This window comes from Vulpes vulpes, unplaced genomic scaffold, assembly GCF_048418805.1.
Source record: "Vulpes vulpes isolate BD-2025 unplaced genomic scaffold, VulVul3 u000000678, whole genome shotgun sequence".
Taxonomy (NCBI): Eukaryota; Metazoa; Chordata; class Mammalia; order Carnivora; family Canidae; genus Vulpes; species Vulpes vulpes.
The window spans coordinates 1,637,430-1,664,932 of record NW_027325803.1 but is presented as its reverse complement, the minus strand read 5'-3'; the positions used below and the strand labels follow the sequence as shown (position 1 = coordinate 1,664,932).

General features: G+C 55.7%; 1 protein-coding gene and 1 long non-coding RNA gene across 3 annotated transcripts in view; one reads left to right on the top strand and one right to left on the bottom strand.

Moving 5' to 3' along the window:
- The first annotated feature begins 7,390 nt into the window (after positions 1 to 7,390).
- LOC140597459 (uncharacterized) lies at positions 7,391 to 9,160 on the top strand. 2 transcript variants are annotated; one of them, XR_011999290.1, is made up of 4 exons: positions 7,391 to 7,466; positions 7,558 to 7,754; positions 8,309 to 8,473; positions 8,923 to 9,160. It is a non-coding gene; the product is annotated as an uncharacterized lncRNA (long non-coding RNA). The 2 variants fall into 2 exon arrangements; XR_011999289.1 differs by lacking the exons at positions 7,391 to 7,466; positions 7,558 to 7,754 and having other exon boundaries at positions 8,118 to 8,473.
- The window catches only part of HCN4 (hyperpolarization activated cyclic nucleotide gated potassium channel 4), a 44,136-nt gene continuing 25,728 nt past the window's right edge, over positions 9,096 to 27,503 (bottom strand). The window contains exons 3-8 of the mRNA XM_072746004.1: positions 19,037 to 19,198; positions 16,838 to 17,056; positions 13,728 to 13,874; positions 13,359 to 13,599; positions 13,018 to 13,182; positions 9,096 to 12,908 (exon numbers count right to left, since the gene is read on the bottom strand). Of these exons, the coding sequence (XP_072602105.1) occupies positions 11,779 to 12,908; positions 13,018 to 13,182; positions 13,359 to 13,599; positions 13,728 to 13,874; positions 16,838 to 17,056; positions 19,037 to 19,198 (2,064 nt within the window). The 3' untranslated portion in view covers positions 9,096 to 11,778. The remainder of the gene's footprint in view (positions 12,909 to 13,017; positions 13,183 to 13,358; positions 13,600 to 13,727; positions 13,875 to 16,837; positions 17,057 to 19,036; positions 19,199 to 27,503) is intronic.

Here is a 27,503-nt window from a genome sequence, read left to right as displayed (position 1 = left end):
TGTTGCCTTGTTTTGTGTGTTCTAAATACTTTTTTTAAATGAAAAAAAATGTTTTTTGAATTTAAAAAAAAAGTTGATTTTGGGCCCATGAAGCTGGGTTTGGCTAACCGGGTACCACGGGGTGGGAGTGGTCCTAGTGAGTTAAGAAGGAAGTGGGTTCCTTTTATAAACTCAAAACCCAGGTCTTACTGAGAATTCTGGGCAGCTTTCTGAAAGAGGACAGGAAGATCTACTCTTGAAGACCAAAGGATGGATCAAACTCCCACAGACAAAGTTGCGTAGGGCATGGCAGGAGAACCAGCCGATGAACATGCTAGACTAACACACAGGAGGGAAATGGGCTGGAACTGGAGTCAAAGAGATCTTGCCATGGGCAAGTGGTGTGAGAAGAGGACCAGTCAGATAAGGGTCTTCCTCACGCAAGAGGAAGATATTGCTCACAAATACCCCCCAAAGCCTCACTTTATGCCATGCACTGAAGATGCAAAATGAGAAAAAAAAAGATGCAAAATGAGGAAGACAGTCTCCGCTAATGTGTTCACATCTCTTCAGTCTAGAACACAGACATTTACCAGGCAGAGATCACCATCCGGCACAAGGGCTGAGACCCAACAGAGTGGTGATCTGGTAAAGCGAGGAAGGAATGTTCAGCCCTGGCTGCAGAATGTGGGGGTCACAGAGGAAGTTAACCCGAGGCTGGTGGGGAATCCACTAGAGAAAGGAGCCAGCGTTTCTTCCAACCCTGCTTGCACTAGATCTGCAGAGCAGGGAAAATTCAGATGCTGGCGAAATTACAACAGAGAGTCTTTGAAATGATTTGCTCAAAAGAAAGTACAGGATTTCCCTAACAGAGGACCAAAAACTTGCCCCCGGATGGTAAATGAAAGGGAAGCTGGTGCTTCCGGCCCTAAGGAAATCCTAACACCTGGAACCTGGAAGGCGGGAGGGGATGGAGGGAGCAGCTAACAGGGCCCACAGCCAGAGGGAGCGCCCGGAAGGAGGCCCCAGGAGAAACCTATCCGGGAAGCCTGACTCGCACTGATGTATTTTAAAAAAAAGTAAAAATTGTCATTTTCCTGGAGAATTTGTTGAAGATTTTTGTGCCTATATTCATAAGGGATATTGGTATGTAGGGGTTCTTTCTCCTATTTTTAAAATCTGGTTTTCCTTGGAGGATCCCTGGGTGGCTCAGCGGTTTAGCACCTGCCTTCAGCCCAGGACATGATCCTGGAGACCCAGGACCCTGGATCAAGTCCCACATGGGGCTCCCCGCAGGGAGCCTGCTTCTCCCTCTGCCTGTGTCTCTGCCTCTCTCTCTCTGTGTCTCTCATGAATAAATAATAAAATCTTAAAAAACAATCTGGTTTTCCTTATCAGTAAGAGCAGTCTTCTCTCTTCTTCTACTTTGAAGGTTGGTGTAAATTGTTCTGTAAACATTTGGGAGCATTCTCCAGTGAAGCCATCTGGTCCTGGACTTTTTTTTTTTTTTTATGGGAAGTTTTATTACTAACTTAACCTCCCTACTTGTTATAGATCTACTCAGACTCTCTATTCCTCCCTGCTTCAGTTTTGGTAATCTATGCATTTCTAAACATTTTCCCAATTTCTCAGGGTTATCTAACCTGTTGGCATACAGCTACTCACAGTATACCCCCTATATGCCTTTCTTTTGCTTATAGGTCAGTAATAATATCCCCTCTTTCCTTCTTGTTAGTATTTTGAGTCTTCTCTCTCATTCTCTCTCTCTCTTTCTTTGTGATTTCTGTTGTTTTTTGTCAGCCTAGCTCCTTTTTTAAAATATGCAAGTTGTAAGCTCATTTTCTTTGATGTAGAATTAACAGGGTTAATTTGATGCCCCAAATGACGTAAAATTATAACATTTGCATATGAAGACTTTCCTTGAGGTAATCAGACTTTGTTAAGGTTATTGATTTGATGATCAATAAAACTCAAAGAAACTATACATTTGTTCACAGATTTTTGTTGTTGTTGTTACTTGGGAAGTTCCATAATGGTAATTCCATCCAGAGTCATAATTACCAGTGGGGAAAAATACTCTCTCTGCTGATTGTGTGAGCAGCACATTGATAGTCTCTATATAACCACTTTATATGAAAGCATGTACATTTTGCAAAAAGTGTGTACATGCCTATTATCTCATTTTTGGAACTGGACTAAATTGCCTTATTGCCTCCAATAGGGTCAGTTGTCAAACTGTCAAAATTTGTCAATTTTGTTGTTGTTGTTGTTGTTTTCAAAGAAACAACTTTTGGTTTTGCTGATTTTCTGTATCATTTTTCTATATTTCATTCATTTCTGCTCTAATCTATATTATTTCCTTCCTTCTACTTGATTTGTTTCTTCTTCTTTTTCCTAATTTCCTAAGTGAGCATTGAAGTCATTGATTTAAGATTTTTTAAAAATATAGTAGCTTCTTTACTATAAATTTCCCTCTGAGCACACTGCTTTTGCTGCAACCCTTAAGTTTTGTTTTGTTGTGTTTTTGTTTCCATTCATCTCAGTTTACTTTCTAATACAACTTGTGATTTCTACTTTGACCCTTTTGTTCTTTAGAAGTCCATTGTTTATTTATTTTATTTTATTTATTTATTCGTGAGACACACAGAGACAGAGAGAGGCAAAGACACAGGCAGAGGGAGAAGCAGGCTCCACACAGGAAGCCTGACACGGGACTCGATCCCAGATCTTCAGGATCACGCCCTGGACTGAAGGCAACACTAGACCACTGAGCCACCTGGGCTGCCCAGAAGTCCATAGTTTAATTTTCATTTTTTGCAAATTTCCTTCTGGCATGAATTTCCAATTTCACTATATGGTAGTCAGAACATATTTTGTATGATTTTAATTCTTTTAAGTTTATTGAGACTTGTTTTATGGCCAATACATGGTCTATCCTGGAGAATGTTCCATAGGCATTTGAAAAAAATATGTATTTTGCTGTTATTAGGTGTGGTGTTCTCGGTGCCTGTTAGATCCAGTTGGTTTGTACTCTTGTTCAAATTTTCTATTTCCTTGCTGATCATCTATCCAATCATTTTATCCACTATTGAAAGTGGGGTATTAAAGTCTACAACTATTGTTGTTACCTATTTCTCCCTTCCATTATGTCGGGTTTGCTTCATGGATTTTGAGGCTCTGTTGTTAGGTGCATATGTGTTTTTAATCATCAAATCTTCTTGATAGATTAACCCTTTTATTATTTTAAAATATTATTTGTCCTTAGAATTGATTTTGCCTTAAAACATACCCTGTCAGGGGGATCCCTGGGTGGCTCAGCAGTTTGGCGCCTGCCTTTGGCTCAGGGCGCGATCCTGGAGTCCCGGGATCGAGTCCCACGTCGGGCTCCCGGCATGGAGCCTGCTTCTCCCTCTGCCTGTGTCTCTCCCTCTCTCTCTCTCTATGTCTATCATGAATAAATAAATAAATAAATCTTTAAAATGTATATGTATATATATATATATATATATATATATATATATATATATATATCCTGTCAGATATTAGTACAGCCCCTTCAGCTCCCTTTTGGCTAAAATTTGTATGATGTATCTTTTCACATCCTTTCAACTTATTTGTGTCTTTGAATATGAGATGTCTCTCGCATAGACAGCATAGAGTTGAATTTTATATATAATGTATATTTAATATGTTAAATAATATATCAACAAATAGGATTGTATTAAACATATTAATATATTAATACATATTTATTTATAATATATTTTATTATATATTAATACATATATATTAAAATTATATAGTTTTATTGATTTTGCCAATTTGCTTTTTAATTTGCTTTTTAATTTGGGTGTTTAATCTATTTACATTTTATATAATTGCTGATGAGGCAGGTTGCTATTTGGCATTTCGCTATTTGTTCTCTATGTCTTTTTTTTTATTGTCCCTCTATTACTCTGTCACTGCCTTCTTTGTGATAAGTAAATATTTTCTGGTGTTACCCTTTTAATTCCCTTGTCCAAAGTCACAAATCATAACAGATAAATTTGGTAAGTTGAACATCATCAAAACTGAATATGTTTACCACTTGGGGCACCTGCGTGGCTTAGTCTTGTTTTCAGTTCAGGTCATGATCTCAGGGCCATGAGATGGAATACCACTTCAGACTGGTGCTGGGCATGGAGTCTACTTGAAATTCTCTCTCTCCCCCTCCCCCTGCCCCTCCCACTCATGCTCTCTCTCTCTCTCTAAAATGAATAAAGCTTTAAAAATGTTTACTGTTTGAAAGACATGGTTAAGAAAATGAGAAAGCAAGCCATAAACTGGGAGAAAATATTTACAAAACATATATTACAAAGGACTTGCATTCTGAATATATTATTTATAATTCAATACTAAGAAAACAAATGACCCAGCAAAAAAGCAATGGGTAAAGATTGGAATGGTCACTTTACTGAAGAACACATATGGATAGCAAATAAATGCCTGAAAAGATGCTCAGCATCTTTAGTCATAATAGAAATGCAGATTAAACCCAGGAGTTAACATTACACACCCTTGAAGTGTATACACATTACCTCTATGTTAAAAATAAAAGACTGACAATATCAAATGTTGTAAGGATGTGCAATAACCGGAACTCTCATATAATTGCTAGTGAATGGGAATGCAAAATAGTATTCCAGCTCACCAAACAATCTAGCAGTTTCTTATAAAGTTAAATATAGACTTACCGTATGACCCAACAGTGCCACTCCTTGATATATTTTTAAAGATTTTATTTAATTTTTTGAGAGAGAAAGAGAGTGAGCAGGGCGAGGGGCAGAGGAGGAGGAAGAGGGAGATGCAGACACCGTGCTGAGTGCAAGCCCAACTCAGGGCATGACTTAATGTCACGACTCCGAGATCATGACCCCAGCTGAAACTGAGAGTCAGATGCTTAACGAGACACCCAGGCGCCCCTACTCCTTGATGTTTACTCAAGATAAATGAAAATCCATGTCCACATGAAGACTTGAACGTGGATGTTCATAGGGGCATTATTCTTAATAACTAAAACTGGAACCAGCCCAAGTGTTCCTCAGTTGGTGAATGAGTAAGCAAATTGTGACGTTCCCATATAAGGGAGTGTTGCTGTGCAATGCACACCACACAGACAGATCTTAAAAGCGTTAGACTAAATGAAGGAAGTCAGACACAAAAGACACATATTTTATGATTCCATTTTTATGAAATTCTAGAAAAAACAAAAATTTGGTGACAGAGGCAGACTGCCATGGGCCAGGAGTGAGAGCACAGGGGTTGACTGCACAGGGACAGGAGGGTTTAGAGGAGTGATGGAGATGTTCTAGGTCTTAACTGTTGGGAATAGTTATAGGACTGTGTATGTTTACCAAAACAGCTTCAATATAGCAAATATATACAATTAGCAATCACAACATAAAGACAGGGTATGAGGAGTAAGTCTAACAACATGCACAAACCCTCATGAAGAAACTAGAAAGCCATGTGAAAGATCTCGCAGAGGCAGTTAATGCCCAGCAATATTCCATATGCTCCCTCACACAGCCTCCTTGGCAGTTACGTGGTGGCCAAGTAACACTAGAAGAAGTGAAGTGTGTCGCTGCTGGAGAGAAGTGGTTCATAATCACTCATCTCCTCGGTTGTCTCTGCTCCTCGATCTTAGAGACCAGAGGTTCCAGCTGACATCAGTGAGAAGAGTGGCTGCCCGGCCTGCAGGAGAACTTCCAGGAGCTGGAATAAACCTTCGTCGGGTGGAACCATTGAAATTTGGAGCTTTTTCTTCTGGGGCAGCTAGTGCTAATTATCCTGACTAGTCCGAACAAGCAAACCATTAAAGAAGACTCAAGTGTGGGGAGAGTTATACTCTGTTCACCCACAGGAATACAAATTTTAATAGTAATATTTATGTAATTTCGAATAAGAATCTATTGAATTCTTCACGCATCTTAAAAACTGATTGTACAATGTACATGATGGTGCAAAGTGCCTAGAATAGCCAAGACATTCCTTAAGATGGAGAAGGTGGGGACTCACTCAGCTAGATATCATTGTACTTTATAAAGCTGTAGTGGCTAAGACAGGGCGCTGCTTGAACAAGGATAGGCAAGCTGATGACTGAACACGGCCTCAACATAGACTCAGAGATGCTATATAAGTGACGGCGTAAATTAGTAGGAATGATTGGTTGTCCATACCCGGCAAAAATGAAATTGAATTCCGCCCCAATACCATAGCAAAGTTCAGGTCAGGTAGGTTAAGCACCACTTCACATTTTTACAAATTTAATATAGAAGAATATCTTTATAACATCAGAGGCAGATAGGTTTCTTAAACCAGCAGAAAAGACACTAAGGAAATACTAGATTTTTTTTTTAATTGCTAAACTGGACCTCACTAAAAGATAAAACTTCTGTTTATTAAAACCAGAAAAAGTGAAAATAAAAGCCATTAAACAGGAAGAAGATATTTGTAACACATCTCATGGACAGAGTGTGGTTCCCCAATAGATGTGCGTGTGTGTAAAACTGCTACAAATCAATAACAAGATAATAGAAAATCACGCAAAAGACATGAAAAAATATTTTTCTCAGAAGAGGAAAGACGAATGGCAAATGAATATACGAGAAAACATCAACCCTACTAGGAATTAGGGATTTGCACATTGTCCGATATCACTAGATTGGGAAAAATAAAATCTGATGATTCCAATTATTGGCAAGAATGTGGAGCAAGAGTAACTGATACACTGCAGGTGGGAATATAAATTGTTAGAAGGACTTAAGACGGTTTGGGGTGATCTTACAAAGCCAAGATTAGTCTACCCTACGACCCAGGTATTCTGCTCCTAGATAGGGAGCCTAGAGATCTTCGCGCATGTCTTTATCAGGAGCCACAAACAAGCCTGGTTGTGGTAGCAGTGTGTGTGGTACCGGGAGCTGGAGCTCACCATGATCGCTATGTCCCCAAGAACGCCTGCGCCAGTGGGGACACAGCGGACCCCGGCGCTGTCCGCCGTGGAAAAGACTTAACCGTGCTCCACGCATCAACAGGGTCTCAAAATTACAATATTGAACAAAATTAGCAGATTACTAGAGACTACCTGTGGCACGAAACCACTGAGGTAAAGCTCAGAGTTTTAGGAGCATACTGAGGGGCGTAACAGAAGTGGGGGGAGCAGGCCATGAAAAGTAGATCATTTGTAAAGAAATGAAAAACAGGAAGATGAGCTAAAACTCGGTCTGCTTTCGATTATCCCCGTACATCAACAATTCTGAATATTATTGATAAAATCCTCCTCCCTGCAAAGGCAACTACTTCCAATCCCCTACACACACACACACACACACACACACACACACACACACACACAACGTCCGTAAGCAACTGAGCACATGGTTTAGAGACACTTTATTTCAGGAGTAAGCATGTCGGGAAGAGCAGGGGAAGAGAGAAGGAAAATTCAGGTGAGTGGGGAGAGGAAGAGGGGTACAGGTGGGACCCAGCACGGATGCCTTCAAAGGAATTCCTTGTGCTCTTTTTTTTTTTTTTTTTAAGATTTTATTTATTTATCCATGAGAGACACAGAGAGAGGCAGAGACACAGGCAGAGGGAGAAGCAGGCTCCTTGCAGGGAGCCCGACGTGGGACTCGTGGGACTCGATCCTGGGTCTCCGGGGTCACGCCCTGGGCCCAAGCTCAACGGCTGAGCCACCCGGCGCCCCTCCTTGTGCTCTTTTAAAACCGAAATGATGGGTACGTGGCTGCTTGTCGGATTTTTAATCGCTTATTTAGTTATTAATTTACGCGTTTACTTGTATCTTGTGTGTGTGAAATCTCTACCCCCAAGAGAAAGAAATTCAAGGCGCAGAATCGCGGGGGGCGGGGCAGGCCGCATAGGGCAGCTCCGGGGCGGGGCGGAGGACTCCGAGGTCACACCTGAAAGGTGCTCAGGGGGGGCTCGGGGAGGGGGAGAGCACGTGAGCGCAGCAGCGGGTGCCGGCTGCGCTCTGGGGGCCCGGGGGGAGGGCGGGGGGGCCCTGGGCGGGGCGACCCCGCTGGAGCGCTGGGGAGACAGTCGAGGCAGGGACTTCACCCCAGTTTGCCGGAGCGGTCAGAGCCGTGGGGCCGGGAGGGGGCGGGCCGGTGGCGGCGGGGAGATGCGCGCCCACAGCCGCGGGCGCCCCTGTTCTGGGGCCTCAGGGACACCCGGGCTTCCCGCCGCCCCTGCTCGGACCGCGGGGCGGACCCCGGGCAGGTCTCCAGTGCTCCGTCCCGCGCGGACTCCCACGGGGGCCTCGCCTCTCCAGGTGTGCTGCACGAGACCCTGCTCGGACCGTCCCCCCACCAGGCCTGGGGCGGGTCCCCGGGGTGCAGTTGTCATGGGGACGCCTGCCGCCAGCCTCCCCGAGCCACGGGACTCTGCCAGTTACCATGGAAACAGCCTCCGCCGCTGGGCCGGGGTCCCCGCCCCGGTGAGGACTCCCCTCCCGCAGGGGGGGCGCAGGGCTGCAGGCGCCCTGAGCCCCGGGGGTGGGGGGGTGGGGGCAGCCGTCCGGTCCGCAGGCTTCCGGGGCCTGGGGGCCCAGCCCGGCGCCCGCACCCATCAGCAGGGTGCAGACACCCTGAACCGCCCCACACACACAGCGAGGCCGCCCATCCCGCCTGCACCCTCAGGTCCACCCCTGGCCGCTGCAAACCCGCTGGCCTGGCCGTGACCCCTCCCCTGGGCCAGCCACCTTCTGTCTTCCAGCCGCCCTCTGGTTCCTGGGGGCCCATCCGATCGGGTGCCTTGGACTCTCCTGCCTCCCGGTCAGGGTGCACCAGGGAGGCCACTCAGGGGCCCCCACTGCGGGCCGGGGTCAGGGTCTCCCCTGGCCACCAGCTGGCAGAGGACACTCACTCCCTCTCGCTCCTCCTCCAGGTCCCACCAGCGGAGAGCAACGCACCCCTGCATCCGCAGCCCCCCTCCCGCTCCCTGGCACCTTTGCCCCCTGCTCCTGCTGGCTCCTGGGCCTCGGCGAACCCCGCTCAGCTTATTCTCAGCTGCTCCCCATCCCTGACCCCTGACCCTGACCCCTGGAAGAAGACAGCATCTGCTGGCATTTTTTTATTTAAATAAAATATACAACACGGTGCATTTACCGTTTTCTGTTTTAAAAGTGGTAGATTTGAAAATCGCTTTGGGGGACTGGGGACGGGCGGGCCCGCGGACCTGGACCTGGCTTCCTCAGGCTCCAAGGAGCGGCTGGGCTGGGTCAGAGGTTCTATAAAATGCGTGTGTGTGTCGAGGACGGTGAGGCCAGGCCCTGATGGCAAGCAGGGTGGTCCTCACGCCTCATGCCCTTGTCCCCTCCACTCCTGCTCCTGTGCCCTCCCCCCCCCCACCTCCAGGACTAGATGGGTTTGGGGATCGAGTTGGCCTGCCTCCCTGAGGAGGGGCAGGGTGGCAGGGGTGTGTGCAGAGCGCAGGTGGAGGCCGCTACTTAAGCCCTTCCAGCCCCGAGAACTCCCTGGGCCCACGGGGCGTTCTCTGCCCACTGGAGACCCCAGCCAGGCACTTAGTCTCTCCCCAAGATCGCAGGATCCTTCACCACCATCCCTCCCGGATGACTGCCCCCTCGCTCGGGCCCATCCATGGAGACACGGGCCTGCCCCACCTCCCTGGACAACTCGGGACCAAACCTGATCCCGACATCATTCTGGCTGGAGCGTGGAGGGGGGTCCTGGGTGGACAAGGCAGGACCAGCCCTACCCACTACTCAGGTCTTGGCAGGTGGACGCAGACCACTAACAGGCCCTGGCATGGCCTTGCTGGGGAGCGAGAGCGTGCCTCGGGGGACATCTGCGCTGCTTTCACATCAGCGCCCCTCCTAAACCTGCTTCCGGCTCCGGGTGCCTTCAGAACGGGGGCCTGTCCGTTAGGAGGCTGCCTCGAAGGCCTCTGGGGCTCCCCTAAAGCCCCGAGTCTACACCTGCATATCCGCCTGGTCCCCTCCTCCCTGCTCTTTCCTTCCTCTTCTTTCGGCCTAACTCTTCCACCGCTCGCTGGAGGCCTGGCTCACGCCCACCTGTGGCCACCTGCCCCTCGGGAGGCCCGGCCACCTCCCTCGTCCGGAGACCATCAGGTCCTGGGACCCTCAGCCGAGGGGCTCTGGGCTCTCGCCTCGGTCTGTTGGAGCAGTGGGCTGGGCACAGGAGGAGGCCCGGAGGACCGGATTCCTCGAGCACCTACGATGGCGTGTGCCGGGCGTAGGCTGGGCGGTTCGCACCTGCTACTGCTCCCATCTGGTCCCCGGGTGTCCCTGGGAGGCGGTACCGTAGTGACTTCTGTTCTAAAGATGAGATAACAGACTCGGAAAGGCCGGCCAACTTGCCCTAGGTCAGCCGGCTAAGCAGCGGCAGGGCTGGGATTCGAACCCAGGTCTGACCGCTTCCAAAATCTGGTCTCTTCCCACCACGCTTTGCTCGGAGACTGCGTCCCTCTCAGCGCTTAGCCTCTGGTGGGCACGGATTTCAGTCCCCGATGGGCCCTGGCTCTGCCATTCCAAGTTACCACGCTCTGGAAAAATTACCCCAAACTCCCTTTCCTCATCGTAGAAACAGGGAGAGTCAAAGCACCTGCTTCGTGGTCTTTGTGAAATTAAAGGAGTCAACGTGTGTAAAGTGCGAAACCAGTGCTTGGCACAGAGCAGACTCAAGAACTACGAGTTCCCCTCACCTCCCACGGTACGGACGGGGAAACTGAGGGCCGTGGAGGTGACAGGGATGTGCTTGAGGCCCCTCAGGGCAGGAGGCGTCTTCTGCTTCTGCGCGGTGAGAGGTCAGGCTAGGACTGGACTTGAGACCAGAGATGCGGAGAAAGGGGGGGCCTGCTGAGGGGTCCTGGGGTCCTCTTCCCTGAGGACTGGAGAGAGCACTTCCCCCAGACCCCAGCCCGAGGGCCAAGGCGGGCTGCTGCATGTAAGGTGACCTGGGTGTCCTGGCAACACGGGGTTACAGTGTGCGCACATGAGAGTGGCTATCTACACGGCTCTAGGGGCGCAACGCAGCTCTACGTGTACACGTCTTACATACATATACATATACATAGTCATATACGGATCTGGCTAAGTTTGCAGTAGAAAAAAAAAATGCAAGACTCTCAGGGCCCTGGTCCCGTTTCGTCTCAAGGACTCAGGTGACCGAGGCTCCCCAGAAACACATCCAGGGGCAACCCCTTCCGGCGGGGGGGCGGGGGTGGGGGCACAAGAGGATCCTCTGCAGAGCTCCAAGTTCACAGCTAAGGGGCTGGTGGTGGCGGCGACTGCTGCCCTAAGATGGACACAGTAACAGACCTGCTCTAAGACCCCCAAACGTGGGTCACCCCACCTGTGGCCAACCCCAGAGACCCCAGAGACCCCAGCCAGAGAGAGACCCCGCCTGCCTTCTTCGGGCTTTTGCCTTTGGGCCCTGCCTGCTTCCCTCCCCCTCCCTCCCCTGCTCCCTCCCTCCCTCCCTCTAGTGCTGAGTATTAAAATAGTCTATAAAAGCAAGTGACCAAAAATCTATAGCTCTAAGAATACCTGGTTATTTTCTGCTGTCTTTTGTTTTTCTGGTGTGGGGTGTTTTTTTGTTTGTTTGTTGTTGTTTTTAATGATAACCGTTATTGTTATTGGTATATCTCCTAATAATCACAGTTAAACCTGAAGGAAGAAAGGAGGCAGGAGGAGGAGGAGGGGGGGGGGGAGAAGAAGAAACAAAAAAGAAAAAGAGAAAACAGGAGGGGAGGGGGCCCTGCTCATAGATTGGACGGCAGTTTGGAGCAGCGCGCGGGCTCAGGCCGGGCCCCGGGTTCTCTCTGGGGCGCAGCAGTCAGAGGGGGGCCCCCGGGGGGCGCGGCTCTGGCGCCGAGCGAGGAGGGGGGCGGCGGCGCGGGACCTGAGGATGTCTTCCGAGGCAGAGTGACGCGCTGGCCGGCGCCCGGGCCCCCGCAGGGCCTCCCCGCGCCCCCGCCGCCCCCGCCGCCCCCGCCGCCCCCCGCCCTGGGCGCGGGCGGGAAGGCGGCCACCGACTCCCCCGACGAGTGCGGCGACGCCCCGCGGAGAGTCTGCGCCCCGGCGTGCGGCAGCGCGGGCTGCGAGGCCGAGAAGAGCCGCAGGTCCCGGGTGAGGCGGCCCGGGGTCAGCGGCGGGGTGCCGCGGCGCTGCGGGGGCTGCGGGGCCGGGGGGCTGCGCGCGGGCGGCGGCAGCAGGGAGCCGTGCGAGCCGGACGCCCGCGGGGGCGGCGCGCTCGGGAGCGTTCTCGGGGGCCCGGGCCGCTCGGGCGGCCGCGGGGGCGGCTCGGGGGCGCCGGGCGCGGGGTCCCCGGGGGGCTGGCCCGGGCTGGCCGCGGGGGAGCGCGCGGCGGGCGGCGGCGGCGGCGGCGGGGGCTGCAGCGGGGCGCGCGCGGGGCCGGCGGGGGGCGTGCGCGCCGGGGAGCCGGGCGAGGGCGGCGGCGGGGGCCCGGCCAGCTGCGGGAGGTGCAGGGACGACGACGACGGCGTGTCCAGCTGCGACGGGCTGCTGGCGGGCGAGGCGGCGGCGGCGGCGGCGGCGGGCGCGGACGCGAGCAGGGACTGCAGGCGCCTGGGGTGGCGCGGGCCGGCGGGCGGGCGGAACACGGCGGCGGGCAGGCGCGGGTGGTGCGTGAGCGCCAGGGCCACCGACGTGGTGGCCGCGGCCGCCTGCAGCGGCGCCTGGATGAGCGGGGTCCAGATGACGGGCGCGGGGGGCGCGGCGGCGGCGGCGGCGGCCTGCACGCGGTGCGCGCAGTGGGCCATCTCGCGGTCGTGCTGCACGATCTGCTGGATGATCTCGTTCTCCTGGTAGTTGAAGACGCCCGAGTTGAGGTCGTGCTGCACCTTGTGCAGGAGGATGGAGTTCTTCTTGCCTGCGCCGCACAAGGGAGCGGGGGCTCAGGCCGGAGGAACGGGTGCAGGGTGCAGGGGCCTCCCGGCCTCCCCGCCTCCCCGCCTCCCGGCCCCCGGGGCGGCCCTCACCGATGCGGTCCAGGCGGTCCAGCGCCACCGTCTCGAAGGCCCGCCGCATCATGGGGTACTCCTCCAGCACCTCGTTGAAGTTGTCCACGCTCAGCGAGTACAGGCGGCAGTAGGTGTCGGCCCGGACGCTGGCCGTGCGCCGACCCCGGGTCAGCAGGCAGATCTCTGCGGGGACAGCGGGAGTGGGGAGGACGAGCGGGCTCTCCCCCAGCCCCGGCACCCATCACTGGGCCGCAGACACCCGCCAGGCGCCAGGCGCCAGGCGGCGACCGCAGAGGGCCCCGATGGCCACCCTCGGCCTCTCCAGCCCGGTCCCCCCAGGGCCCCCGCGGCCCCCTCACCTCCGAAGTAGGAGCCGTCGGCCAGCTTGGTCTCCTTGTTGCCCTTGGTGAGCACGCTGACCACGCCGTGCTGGATGAAGTACATCTTCTTGCCGATGGTGCCCTCCCGGATGATGTAATCCCCCGGCTGGAAGACCTCGAAGCGCAGCTTGGTCAGCATGGACGTCACGAAGTTCGGGTCCGCGTTGGCGAAGAGCGGCATGGAGGCCACCAGCTTCCGGCAGTTGAAGTTGATGATCTCCTGGTCCCCGGGCGGGGCGGACAGGGAGAGAGGGAGAAGGTGAGGGGGCCCGCCCAGCAGGAAGGACGCTCCCCTCCCGGCCACCACCCCCCCCCCCCGCTGGCCCCCCGCCGCCGCCACCGGCTCACCTCCCTCAGTGGCTCACTCAGCTCGCCCAGGATGCTCTCCTCGTCAAACATCTTGCCCTGGTAGCGGTGCTCGTAGTAGTCATGGATGCGCTGCCGGGTGTCGGGCGGAAGCTTGTGGAAGGACATGTACTGCTCCACCTGCTTGTACTGAGTCACGGGAGACAGGGAGAGGGCGTCACCCCGGGAGGGCCCCAGCCCTGCTGCTGACCAGAGCTGGCACCAACCTGTGGGCCTCCCTGGCCGACCCTGGCTCCTTGAGACCGAGATCCGTGCTGTCGGTGTGCCCCAAGCAATGGCCCTGACTCCCAGGGCCTTGGGGGTCAGGGAGGGGCTCCATCAGCGTGTTGGGTGCCGTGGAGATGGCCAGGGGCAATAGGGCCTGACCCAAGCCCGGGTCCAGGCCAACTGACCAGGAGGTCTACCAAGTTTCCTCCCCACACAGGTCTTTTCTGTGTCACACTGTGGACCAGAGAGGCCCCACTGGCGCCTTTGGAGGCGCTCTTTGCCACCAGGTGACACTGGCATGGGCAGCAGGGTTGGGCTGCAGTGGGTTGGGGGACCCAACCACTTGGAGGCTAAAGTCAGAGCGCCTGACCCGCCATATGCAGGGTATCCAAATGTAGCCCCAGCAGGCTCCACGTCATTTTGTCGGAGTGACTCTAGCCCACGGGAGGGCCAGGGGAGGGCCAGGCCCTTAATCAGAGGTTGGGGATGAAAGATGGGTGAGCCTAAGTGCCCAGGCCTCAAGCAAATAGGAAATGCTCCTATCCACCCAGGGGTGATGGGTGGGTGCTGCTCCGGCCGTCCTGAGACTGTGGGTGCAGAGCGGGCATCCACAGGAGCACACTCGGCAGAAACAGATTAGGCACGACCCGACCGTTCCCTCACTGGCACGGAAGGGCGGTTCCTGTACCCGAGGAACAAGTAGAGGAGGGGAGCCCGTTCCCGGGGACTGGTGCTCCCAGGAGGCGGGGACAAGCCCGGCTGTAGGTGCCTGCAGGCAACCGAGGGTTGGGAGATGACAGTTCCTTATGTTCTTCCGGCCACGTTGGCTCCGGCTGCTCGAGACTGTGCCCAGCCCCAGGGGACAGGGACTTCCTGGCCGGCTGTTGGGGCCAGGGGAGTCGGAACAGCTGGGGCAGTAGTTTAGAGTTTCCCGTGCCAGGGGAGAAGGCACAGTGGTGGGGAGGCAGGGTCTGGAGACCCGGCCAGAGAACAAGCTTGTTGACGTGGTTCAGGCAAGAGAGAGACCAGTGGGAGGGAATTCATCTCAGAGAGATTTATGGGGGACTCAGATTGGAGAGCCATTAGCTAAGGAACAGAATAAGGACACCCCTCGAATGGAGAGCCCCAAGCAGCTTGACTCTGCCCTCGAGTGAACCCTGGTGCTTTTTTCTAAACTATCCCTGACCGTCATCCCGGACTGAGCCCCCACTGGGTCACACACGGAGCCCTGACCCGGTCACAGGCTGGGCCCTGACGCTGGCCCACGTTGATCCCTCACCAGGCCCTGGACTGAGCCCTAGCTGGAACGACCTGACGCCTTCTCACCGTCCCCTTTCCAGGACCCCTTGTTCTCATCAGGCTGATTTCTTTCCTACCTGTCTGGATACCTTTGTTCATGCTCCTCATGACGCCTGCCTAGAATTCTCTCTCCTTCCTCTGCTGCCCCAAACTGCCCCTCCCACCCTGCCCTGGCTCTGCAGGCTCTCCTGAGCTTTCCTTTCGGCAGCGTGGCACCCGGGCGTCCATGTCTCGGTCACCCCACCAAGGGAGGGCACCCGGGGCAGGCAGGCAGCCAGTTAATCAATACACGCCGAGCCCCTCTATGTGCCGGACACTGGGAATTCAATGGGGGACGGGACACACCTGGGTCCTGCCATCACAGAGCCACGGCCTGGACAGGAAAGATGGACACTACACAAGGACCACACCATGAATTAAATCCATTAGGAGGACAAAGTGTGGTGAAGGGGAATTAGAGGTCACATGATGGGGGAGCTGATGGGGTCACAGAAGGCCCACCAAGGTCAAGTGCAGGCTGAGAGGTGGAGAAGTGATGAGGTGAAAAGGCAAGAGGAGAGTTCCAGGCTAGTGTCGGTGCCAAGGCCTTGCAGGAGGCCGTGCCCGGGGCGGGGGCGGGGGAGGGCGCTGGCCAGGCTGGAATAGAGGGCTGTGGGGCCCAGGGCATGATGTGGTCATGGGAAGCGCAGGGGCCAGATTATGCCCCTTAAATGTCAGGCTGAGGAAGCACACCTCGGAGTTGCTCTGCGTCTACGAGTAACCTGGAGACCCGGATGAGTTTTAAGCAGGAGGATATGACCAGCTCTACATTTTTTAAATCTCTGCTCTGCCACGCGGAAAAAGGAGTGGAAGGTGGCAGGTGGGGCCCACTTAGCCAATAAATATTGACTAGCCTGCTCTGTGCTGTCTTACAGGTCGGCATGTATTACTCCGCATAAGCCCCACGATAGGAGCCCTTCTCCTGTCTCCCTCTTACAGATGGGCACCTGGGGCAGAGGTATGCAGTAACATGCCCATGCTCCATGGACAGCCGATTAGGCCCCTGGGCCCCACTACGCGGAGCTGCCCGTAGAGCATAGCGCCTCTGAGGGCAGAAGGCATGGAGGAGTGGAGAGCAAGGCTTGAGCCACCAGGGACCCAACGTGTGACGACTGAGAGGACACGCCGCCGAGGAGAACCAGCAGGACCAGCCAGAGCGGGAGGGTGTGCAGTTACAGAAACCAAGAGCAAAGCCAAGACGGGAGTGCTAACTGGCAAATACCACCGAGACGCCACGCAAGATGAGGACCCCAAAGGATCTATGGGCTTTGGCACAACGGAGGGCACCAGTGAACTTCAGTTTACGGGCTGAGCCATGGGTTCAGCAATCATGAACAAGGTGGGGGTTTGTTTGCTTTAGGAATCTGTCCAGGAAAAAGAGGCGGACAACAGCAAAGAGAACGGCCCAAGACAGATGAGGGTAGAGGGCAGGACACGTCGGGGGCCTGGCGTCAGGGACCCGCGGGCTGCCAGCCTGGGCCCCCTGGGGACCACGGGTCAGGTGCTCTCCTAAGGCTCCCAGGACGGAGCACAGCTTTCTGCCCTACCTTCTCCTGGTACTGGCGCCGAGACGAGTCCAGGGACTGGATGAGGGCGGTGGCGTGGCCGATGAACATGGCGTAGCAGGTGGCGCCCACAATCATGCTGAGCATGGTGAGCCAGACGTCTGACATGCCCACGGGGGCCTGCCGTCCATACCCGATGCACAGCATGTGGCTCATGGCCTTGAAGAGGGCATAGGAATACTGCTTTCCCCAGGAGTTGTTCTGTGGACAGATTGTGGGTGGGTAGCTAGAAGGTCCCTGTCCCCTCCCACCCCTCAACCTAACTCTTTCCCAGTGGCTGAGCCCAGGGAGGGCTTCCAACCTTGCTGTTGGCTGGAAGCCTTGGGTGAGGGCCAGGAGCCCGCACTGGCGACGTACAGCGACAGTGAACCCCCGACTGAAGCCTTTCTCTTGCTATGGGGGACAGGATCAGACTAGAAGCCCCAGCAAAGGGACAGGAGCCAGCCTCACCCCCCTTAGACTTTTCAGTCCTCAGGGAACAGCCTGGAGCCCCGAGGCCGCCAAAGGCCCCAGGCTGAGCCACCCTGCTGTCCTCCACTTGCTGAAAATAGCTCCATCCCCACCCCACCCCCACCACCAAACTACTGCCAAGTGAAGCCCATTTCCCCACTGACCTCAATTACAAAACCAGATATGCCTTCCCGGGGGGGACAAGCTCTGGCAGACTGAGCCAAAAACACTGTCCTCATTTTGGGCGAGCAAAGTTTGAGCGCTGCAGAGCTAACTCACCTCCTGGGTGAGCCCTGCCGGAATGGGTTCAGGGCTGAGGCCGCTAGTTATCCTCCCCCCTGCCAGGAGATGGACTGTCTGGAACAGACAATGCTTGAGGGCAGGAGGAGGGAGGAAGGGAGTGAGCGAGGCTCCCGGCTATTTTTGTCTCCAAAGCCAGCAAGTGTCTCAAGGAAGCCTCCGCGTGGGAAAGCTGGGCGCAGAAGGGCCATCTCCTGAATTTAGTGCATGTGTGGGCCTGTCACCCTCACACAGAGGAAACTGTCCCAAAAGAGGAAGCTGCCAGATGAACCCCAGCATCTGCTACCTCCCCTGTGTCTCCCTGTTTACATAGGGGATGGATGAGCAACTCTGTGCATGACCTAGCTCAGGACCCAAAGAACCGGGGCGCGGGGCCCCAAACCCTTCCACGGTTCCCAGGCTGTTGCTAGCACCCGGGGCAAGGCACAGGAGCTGTGAGCCACAGTCAAGGCCACTCAGGTGGTCCTAGACAAGCCGAGCCGGTCTGGTGGCTCTCGGTCCAGACCCGGTTGGGAGGTCAGCGGGGCTGATCCTGGGGTGCCCGCCTCAGCTCCCAGCCTGGGGACCCAGGGTGGCCCCAGCTGCCTCTAGTCAGGGCTTGGCATGGGGGGCGGCTTCCTGATGAGCCTCGGGTGACGGATATTCAATCCATCTGGCCGATTCATTTACACTTAGCGTCAAAAGGCTGTTTGGTCAAGGCCTAGTTGATGCTGAAAGAGGCCTCAGGGTCTCTTTCACCTCTTTCAAAGCTGGCTTCTCCTCCCCTGGGACTCTGGGGATTGGCCCGCAGGTGAACCACAGGACCGGGTGGGAGGAGGAGGGAGGCAGGCCTCCCAAAGCTGGGGGGGGCGGTGTTCACAGGTCCAGGGGGTCTTCGCCCCGCCTGGTGCCCACTCTGCACGTGGGAGGCGTGGTGTGGGGGGCTCTGCGCAATGGCTTCCCGGCCCCCATTCCATCTTCCCTCCTGGGGGCTCAGGCCCCCACCTGTGGGGGCCTAGGGGGTGGGGTTGGGGGGAGGGCCGGGGAGGGAGCCCCCCCATCCCCCCGCTCAGAAGCCTGCCACAAGCCACCTACGGTGCCCCTCCCCGCTTTCCCTTTTCTTGGGCTCAGCTTTTAGGGTTGGTCAGGCGTCTGGGGGACAGAGGGAGGATGGCAAACCCCAGCCCAGCTTTGCCACACTTGATACAGTGAGAACCAGCAGGTCTTCACTTCCTTGAGGGGAGTCGGGGCCCGCGCCAGGGGGCTGGAGGGGGGCACGAGGTGGGGGTGATGGGCCTGCACTGGCTGGAGCCGTGGGCCTCGGCCACCGTGCTGGCACCTCAGGACCCCATGTGCCGGGGCTCAGGTGTAGACCTGTGCTGTGGACCTACGCTGCCCATTGGTGCTCTTGCCCCCCCGATGCCCCAAGGGAGGCCCAAGCTGGGCGCTCACCACCATGTTGTTGATGGACACCCAGCAGTCATCGGGGAAGTCCTGCAGCATGGGCACCAGGAACTGCAGGCAGCCGTCCCAGTGGCAGAGCAGGAGCATCATGCCGATGAGGTTCACGATGCGCACCACAGCGCTGGCCAGGTCGTAGGTCATGTGGAAGATCTGGGGGCACAGGGAAAGAAATGGGCCTCGTAGGTGGCTGGCCGGCCCGCTGGGAAAGGGGGTGGCTGCTCCTGCCCAGCCTGCAGCTGCCCGGGGCTCTGCCCCATGCCTGCTTGGCGGGCACCGGCCTGGGGCTGGGCAGGTGCAGGTGGCCAGGGCGGGAGGTTGGAAGAAGCTCGCAGCAGGCCGTAGGGCCTCAGGGGGACACCTCCAGGGCTTCCTGCAGGGTGGGGGCCTCCCCGGAAGTCCAGCCAGCCATCCAGGCCCGATGCTTGAAGGGAGGACACCTGGGGCCCCCTATAGCCCCGAAGTGGGCAGAGACGCTGCTTCATCAGCTGGCCCGGCCGGGAGGAAGACAGGGAGAAAGTCAGCCAGTGTGGGGCTCCTCGGGGGACCACAGTCTGTCATCAGGCCAGGGGCACTGTGTCTCCCCAAATCTGCCACTGGACACCAAGGACCTAGCAGCAGCGGGGGGCTAAGCAGCCTGGACACACAGGCTCCCCCCGGCTCACGCGGACCTTGATCCCAGGCCCACTTCCACCCAGTCCCTAGCTGTGCGATCTTAAGAAAGTCCCTGAATCTCTCTGATTACGTGGCTCATCTGGAAAATGGCAATAAAAATTCTTACCTGAATGGATTGTCAAATGGATTAAATTATACATATAAAGTGCCCGGCCCTGGCTATAGACATGTTCCATAAATTGCACACCATTATTAATTGATGAGCTGTTATTAATAATTAATCTTTATGACTAGTTAATATGTAGTAGTAGTAATGCTCTCCAGTATCATTTAACAAGTCCACCCCCTCAACCCCAGCCCAGTGCCATCCGAGCGTGCCCACCGCTGTGGCTCCTAGTGAGGCCCCGAAGTTTGCGGGACGGGGGTGGGGTGGGCATACCCAGCATCCCTGCCCCAAGGCCCTCCTGCCACAGCTGCTGCTTGGTCCGGGGTGGGCAGGGGTCGCCATGCTGACAGGGCAGTGAGGGGACAGAGAGGGGAGGAGGTCTAGAGGGAGGCCTCTGGAAGCTCTGACTTTGCCTCTGCCCTAGGAGACCCTGGAGGCAGGATGGGGTGGACTCTGGTGGCTGGTGGCAGGATATTCTGAAGCCAGTGACTTGTTTCCCCTTCAACAAGGGGGCTTGGTATGGGTCCAGGTTCTGAGGAGTCAAACATGAATACTACTGGTCGACCACCTCTGGGGCCATGCCCACCTGCGGTCCCCTTAGTAGCATGACCCTGGATGTTCCAGCCCAAAGGCTGTGGAGTCTTTTCAGGATGAAGCAGACCCTGGAAAGGTTCGTGGAGGATGGAGCTCCATCACCCCCACGGCCCCGGTGACAGGGGGACAGTAACACCACATCCCAGTCATGCGGGGCATGCGGTCCCACAGTCATCCTCATTTAAACTCACGACGACCCTTTGCTGAAAATACTGTCAGCATGGCTCAGAGGAGGGACTGGGCGCCACCACGGTGGCAGTGGAAGAGGCCTATCTGACCCAGGGCTGCCTGCAGATGATGAGACGCGTCCAGGAGCTCTGTTTTGCAGATGAAAGGACTCTAACCCAAAGTGGCCGAGGGATGTGTCTGGGATCGCAGGCCACGCGGGCCCCAGGGCTAGCCGCAGTGCCCAGCATCCGCACGCCCACCAGACTGATACATGTAAGCAGTGGCGGGCACCGCAGACCGGGCAGGGCGGTGCGGGACCAGGGCCTGCGTCTAGAAGGCCGCACATGCCTGAGCGTGACACCCGTGCCTCTGGCCACCGTTGCTGCCTGCCTTGCCCTGGGGCCTGGACCTTGAGCCCGGAAGCTCCTCAGCCTCTCCCCACCACCCCCAGCAGCTCCTGAGCACCAGCACCCCACCCCGTGCGGCTCTGAAGGGAGGTCTGAAGTGAGCACAACAGCCCTGTGACCTTGGGCCAGCCACTAACCTTTCAAAGTCTCTCCCCGGACGTGGAGGATGGGGAAGGCAAGTGACATGAGGGCATCCAGTCTCGGAGATGACCAGCACCCGCCCTCCCATCCCACCAGATCTCAGCCTCCCCTCGGTTAAGACGAGCTACACATCTGCCCCCCCCCCCCCCCCCGCCAAGGTCGCTGGAGAAATTAAACTTGCTGAGAAAGTCCTCTGGGCCCTGAACACAACACCGTGCGGTGGGTCATTATTATGAAGCTCCTTCATTTCCCAGCTGCTGCAAACTGGAGGTTTGTGTCCCTCAAAAGCCATATATTGAAGCCCAAACTCCCACTGTGATGGCAATAGGAGTTGGGGCCTTTGGGGGGTGATTAGGTCATTGGGGTGGAGCCCCCATGAATGAGGTCAGTGCCCTTAGAAAAAGAGACATGAGAAGGAGGATCTCTGTCTGCCATGTGCGGACGCAACAAGGAGGGCAAGGGCCTTATGCAGAAACCGACCATGCTGGCGCCCCGATTTGTCCTTCCAGCCTCTAGACCATGAGAAGCAAATGATTATAGTGTAAGCCCTCAGGTCTGCAAGTTCTCTGTTCTAACAGCCCCAGCTGCACCGTACGTATGGTGTCTAGGGCACAGGGTACCAGGCAGCGTCCTCCTCTGCAGTATATGCCACATAACACGGTGCCGGAGCTGAAGGAGCCGCGGTCCCCGTCAGAGAGCATCCCAGACTGGGGCAGCTCATGAAAACTGCTCTTCTGCATGAGCCACTCCCGGCCTGAGAGACACAAGTAGTGAGTTGGTATATTTTTATGCAAAACCTTTTTTTTTTCCTCTTTTAAAGATTTATTTACTTATGAGAGACAGAGACAGAGAGAGAGAGGCAGAGGGAGAAGCAGGCTCCATGCAGGGAGCCCGACGTGGGACTCGATCCCGGGTCTCCAGAATCAGGCCCTGGACCAACGGTGGCGCTAAACCACTGAGCCACCTGGGCTGCCCTATGCAATACCTTCTTTTCTTTGGGTATCACCTATGTGTTTTGTTCCTCCGTAGCTGATTTTCCTCCAGGATCAGGTTTTTGTCTAGTCTGCCTTTATCAGGACCTCAGCAATGAACAAAGCAGACCACATGGTAGGGTCTCAGGAACCGAGAAGTGCTCAGCGACAGAGGTAAAGGGGAAGGTGACGATGACAGTGATGGGGATGATGGTAATCAGGGCTGCCACGAGTGTATATGGTGGCATTTGGAAAAGGCTCTGGGCAGGTGCAGCCCACGGGGGACCCTGCCTCTGCCTTCGCGGGAAGGAAAGGGGCCTTTGCCTGGTGGGCACGGACTCACGGGTCCTGCATGGCGGTGGCGATGGTGGTGGTGGTGGTGGTGGCCGTGGCGGTGGTGGAGCTCGGTGTTGGGCTGAGGAAGCTGGAGGGGGGCCTAGTGGGGGTGGGGAGGGGTGTGGGGTGGACTCTGGGGCGGCGGGAGGGGCACTCTGGATGGCTCTCCATGCAAAGCCAAAGGCACCTACGTGGCAAAATCTGAACTGCCAAGGGTTGGTGGAGTGGGGGGCACATCCATCCAGGCTAGGAGGGTAACCCGGGGACACAGGCGGGGCGGACACACACACGCACTCTGGCCCCAACACGACGGCACCCAGGTGTGGTTGCTGAGAGTGAGTCTGGCAGTTGCTGGGAGAGGCGGCTAACCACTTGTGTGTCCCCGCTGTGGGCTGGGGCCGCAGGCCACTCGCAAGTCAGCTGCGCTGCACAAATATTTGTCTTGCTCTTTATACTTCATTAAAACCCCCTTTTACGATGTTGGTTCTGACTGTGGGGGTTGAGTACCTTCATTTCCAGGCCCTGCAAGGCTCGCTGGGCGGGCAGCCTGGGCGGCTGGCCCTCTGTCCCCACATGGCCCTCGGGGGAGGCTCCGGAGCTTGCCGGCCACCGTGCGGAGACAGAGCGACATGTCCTCCAGCTCGGCCAAGCGCCTTCTCTGCTCTGAGCCTGTTTGCTCATCTGTGTAATGGACCAGTAACTGCCAGCTCCCGGGGCTGTCTTGGGGATCAGGAGAGATGATGTCCACAGCTGGTACACAGTAGGTACTCAATGCATGCTGGTTCCTCTCCTTCCCTCTCTTCCCCAGCCTTCAAACAAAGAGTTGGTTTCTCAGTCCTGGGGAGAGACCAGAAACTGGAGTTTCCGCCAAGGCTTCTGCTCAGGGCAGGGTTGAGTTCCCTCCCAGGGAGACTCATATTCTCCTCAGGGAAAAGACCAACTTCTCCCTGCGTCTGAGGGACCAGTGGCCGCCCTGGGGTCAGCGATCCCAGGCCAGAGAGGACGGCTGGTGCCCGAGTGTCCTGGGGACAGCCTGGAGGTGGCCCAGCTGAAGGTCACCCTGGGTCCCCTCCTGGGGCCTATAGAGTGCCAACCCCTACCCTTAAGAGCGCTCCTCAATTCTGAGCGAGAAAGAAAAATCGAAGTCCGTGGAAGAGGAGACTCCTCAGGAGGCTCGGCCAGGCGCAGCCTCCTCTCTCCAGCCCTCCTCCCCCGGCTCTCGGCTGCCGAGGGAAAGAGGATTCTGGGATGGGTCGCTGGGGTGCTGGGCCTGCTGGGGAACATCCGGAGGGTGGGGGGGCGGCGACCACGGTTTCTAACAATAGCCTCTGTGCCTGTAACAAGCTCACACCTCCCAGGGAGGGAAGAGGCTTGGCTGGGAGAAGCTTGGGAAGAGGAAGCTGACCTAGATCGCCCAGGATGGAGGCAGAGGCTGGCATCCTCTGAGAGGGTGGCTTGCAACCTGCCCGAGACCCTCCGCCTCTCCTGACTCCCGAGATGCTTGAGGACTCTCTGGCGGGGGGGCTGGGCTGGGTGAGGCAGTGTGGCATCTCCACAGCTTCACCAGGGCCACCCAGGGCCACGACAGTGTCCTCAGGGTCAGCTAACGTGGTCCCTGCCAGGGGAGGCCAGGGTGGGGACCAAGCCCCGACCCCAGAACATCAGAGCGCAGTCAGGAAAACGAGGTCCCCAAAAGGAAAGAGATTCACAGAGGGAGTTAGAGGAGAGAGAGCAGGCTTTTCCCTACTGAATACCTCCTCTCCCGAATCTCACGAAGACCTGGGACTTCTGGGGTCTCCCCACTACTGTCTCCAGGCCACGCTGAGGCAAGAAGCCCCAGGCCTAGGGCAGACTATGTGGAGACAGGGTTCCCGGGGCCAGCTGGGGAAGCCCGATCCAATCCCGGGGGTCCAGTGGGAGCCCCTGGCTGGGCGGTGTCCTGCAGAAGCCAGCTCAAAGCAACTTCCTCCCCGTTGGTGGTCGGATAAGGGCGTGTGCGGAGGCGGCGGGGAGTCATCTATTTGGCCTCCTGGGATCTCCGTCCCTGCCCACGAGACTGAGTACCAATGTCCAGTTCAGAGCTCTGACCTAGGCCTCCTGGGGCCTCTGTCTACCCCAGGGAAGAGCCAGGGCGAGGCCTGCCTGGCCAGTTCTGGAGAGCCCAGCGGGGAGCCAGGCCAGGGAGGCACTGGGGACAGAAGCTCCGGACCGAGCTCCCAGGATGCATAGTGCAGGCACATGGTTTCTCAGCCGTCTGCCAACTCTCCCCAAATACTATGGCCCCCAGGGCCCAGGCGTAAGGAAGGAGCAAGGGTGGTTCCTGGGGGGCTGGAGCCTGGAGACTTGAACCCATGCCACAGAAGGTCAAGAGTGGCTACTTCTCTGCTTTTGATGATAGTCTAGCTGTATGTTTAAGACAAATTGAAGGCTGGGGGGTGGCCTTGGGGACTGAGAGACCCAACATGGTCTGGAGGTCTACCTGGAGGTCTCTAGGGTCCAACCTCCAGGCCATTGTAGTTCAACTTGGGACAGAAACCAAGAGACTACTTGTCAGGACATTCTAGGAAATATGCCTCCATTCTTCCTCTGCAGCCGCTCAGGGGGGCCCTCAGCCCCCAGCCCCACCCCAACACTCTCCCCTCTCAGGTCTGAGCTCAGATCCCCAAGCCAACATCTATCCCTTTGCACCTGGAGGTCCCAGAGGTACCACACATCCAACCCATCACGCAGAACTGCCCCACCCCTCGGCCCGCTCCGCTGCCTGCCCCGCTGCCTGCCATCCCAAGCGCAGCCGGGAGTCTTCCAGAGGGAGGGACAGATGACAAAATCACTGGCATCCTGCTTTCAGGCGACCTAAGAATGCAGGAAGTGCAGGGAACCCAGAATCAGGAGGCCCAGTTCCAAAATCCTACCACTGGGCCAGCCCGACTTTCTGCCCCTGTTCCTCACTGACAAACAGTAATAATCAATCCTGCCTGCTTCACCTTGCCAGCTAGGTGTGAGGAGCCAATAAAACAAAGGGTAAAAAGTATTTGAGGGGTGCCTGGGTGGTGCGGTCAGTTAAACATCCGACTCTTGGTTTCAGCTCAGGTCATGATCTCAAGGTCATGAGATCGAGCCCCACATTGGGCTCTGCACTCAGTGTGGGGTCTGCTTGGGATTCTCTTTCCATCTTCCTCTGCCCGCCCTGCTCGTGCTCTCTTTCTCTCTCTCCTCTCTCTCTCTCTCTAACATAAGGAAACATGTCTTTAAGGGAAAAAAAGTACTTGAGAAACATAAGCCCTCCCATAGAGGTATGGAGGGTTACTCAGACAAATGACCAGGGAGGGGCATTTATCAGACCATCCACCAGGCTGCCTGCTAAGCATTTTATTTTATTTTATTTTATTTTATTTATCTTTTTTTGGAGGGGGCAGCCCCGATGGCCCCGCGGTTTGGCACCACCTTCAGCCTGGGGTATGATCCCGGAGACCCGGGATCAAGTCCTGTATCGGGCTCCCTGCAAGGAGCCTGCTTCTGCCTGTGTCTGTGTCTCTGCCTCTCTCTCTCTCTCTCTGTGTCTCTCATGAATAAATAAATAAAATCTTTAAAAAAAAATTTATGCTAAGCATTTTATAAACATCATCTCGGGGCACCTGGGTGGCTCAGTGGTTGAGCGTCTGCCTTCAGCCCAGGGCATGACCCCGGGGTCCTGGGATCGAGTCCTGCATCGGGCTCCCTGCATGGAGCCTGCTTCTCCCTCTCCTTGTGTCTCTGCCTCTCTCCCTGTCTCTCTCATGAATAAAAAAATAAAATCTTTAAAAAACAAAACATCATCTCATTTAATCCTTCCAACAATCCAGTGAGGATTATACCCACTTTGCAGATGAGAGACTGAGGCTCAGGGAGGCAAGCTGGCACCAAGGTCACCCTGCTAGACAGAGCCAGGATTCTAATTCAGGCCTCACATGTGTAACCCTTGCTAGAGCTCCCAGACCTTCCACTGCTTCCACTCCTCATTGCTGGGAGTCAGGAGAGCTAACTGGGCTCAGCTCCAGCTCCAGCTCGGCCAGATGCCTGCCACATGACCTTGGGCAAGTCATTGCCCCTCTTCTGTCAGCAGGAATAATGCAAATTCTCCTACGCAAAGAGAGTTTCTGCCACAGAGTGACACTGCCAGGCTGGTGTAGGCACTTTCGCAGCACAGGTGTACGTTCCTGCTCCCTCTGACCTCAATCTGCCAGTGCCTCGACCATCAGCCACGGGCGCTACTGTGAGGGCCCAAGCTGCTGCTGGGGTGGGGGCCTTATGTCCTGAGCATGGGAACTTCCATCCAACCAAGCGCAGGGGTCCTGGAGACCAGCAGACCAGCAGTGAGCCATGGCAAGAAACGTGCCTCTGCAGAAGCTTCCCCAGGCTCCAGCCCGCTCTGCACCCCAAGGTGGGCAGCCTCACAGCATATACCTACCCCCACGCTGGCACCTCCAGACTGGCCAGCCTGCTGCCACTGCCAAAAGGCATAAGTTGGACGGAGGCAGATGCAGACAGAAGCGCTGGCACAGTCACCTGCTGTTTTACAAACTCCAGCCCACAGTCCTCCTCTCTTCCTCCCACAGAGGACTGCATTCAGCCCATGGCTGAGTTAGGTTTGTTCCAAACGGTGTTGGCCCACCAAGTTCTTTTACAATTTTTTATTTAGTTTCTGTAGCCAGGACTCTGCCCACAGCCCCTAGGATCCCTTTACGGTTCTTGTGCACATGACTCCAGGCTCCTTGCATGTGGGCTTTTCACTCCTGCCAGCTAGCCACTATGGCTCTTTGTCAGAGACCCACCCCAGGCTGCTGGGAGCTGCTTTGCCTACCTAGCACCAAGGGCGGGAAGTGCCCTGAACCAATGGCTGCTGTGCAAGGGGATATAAAAATTCCAACTCCTTGCCCTGACTGGGACAACTCCAAGGTGTGAAGCACAGTGTCCCCAGAGCTCCCCACGGAACTTTGCTTGGTGTCACCTTTATTTGGCTTCCTTTCTTCCACCCTCTGTCCCTCTTCCCTAGCCCCCTACCAGATTATTCTTGGGAATGC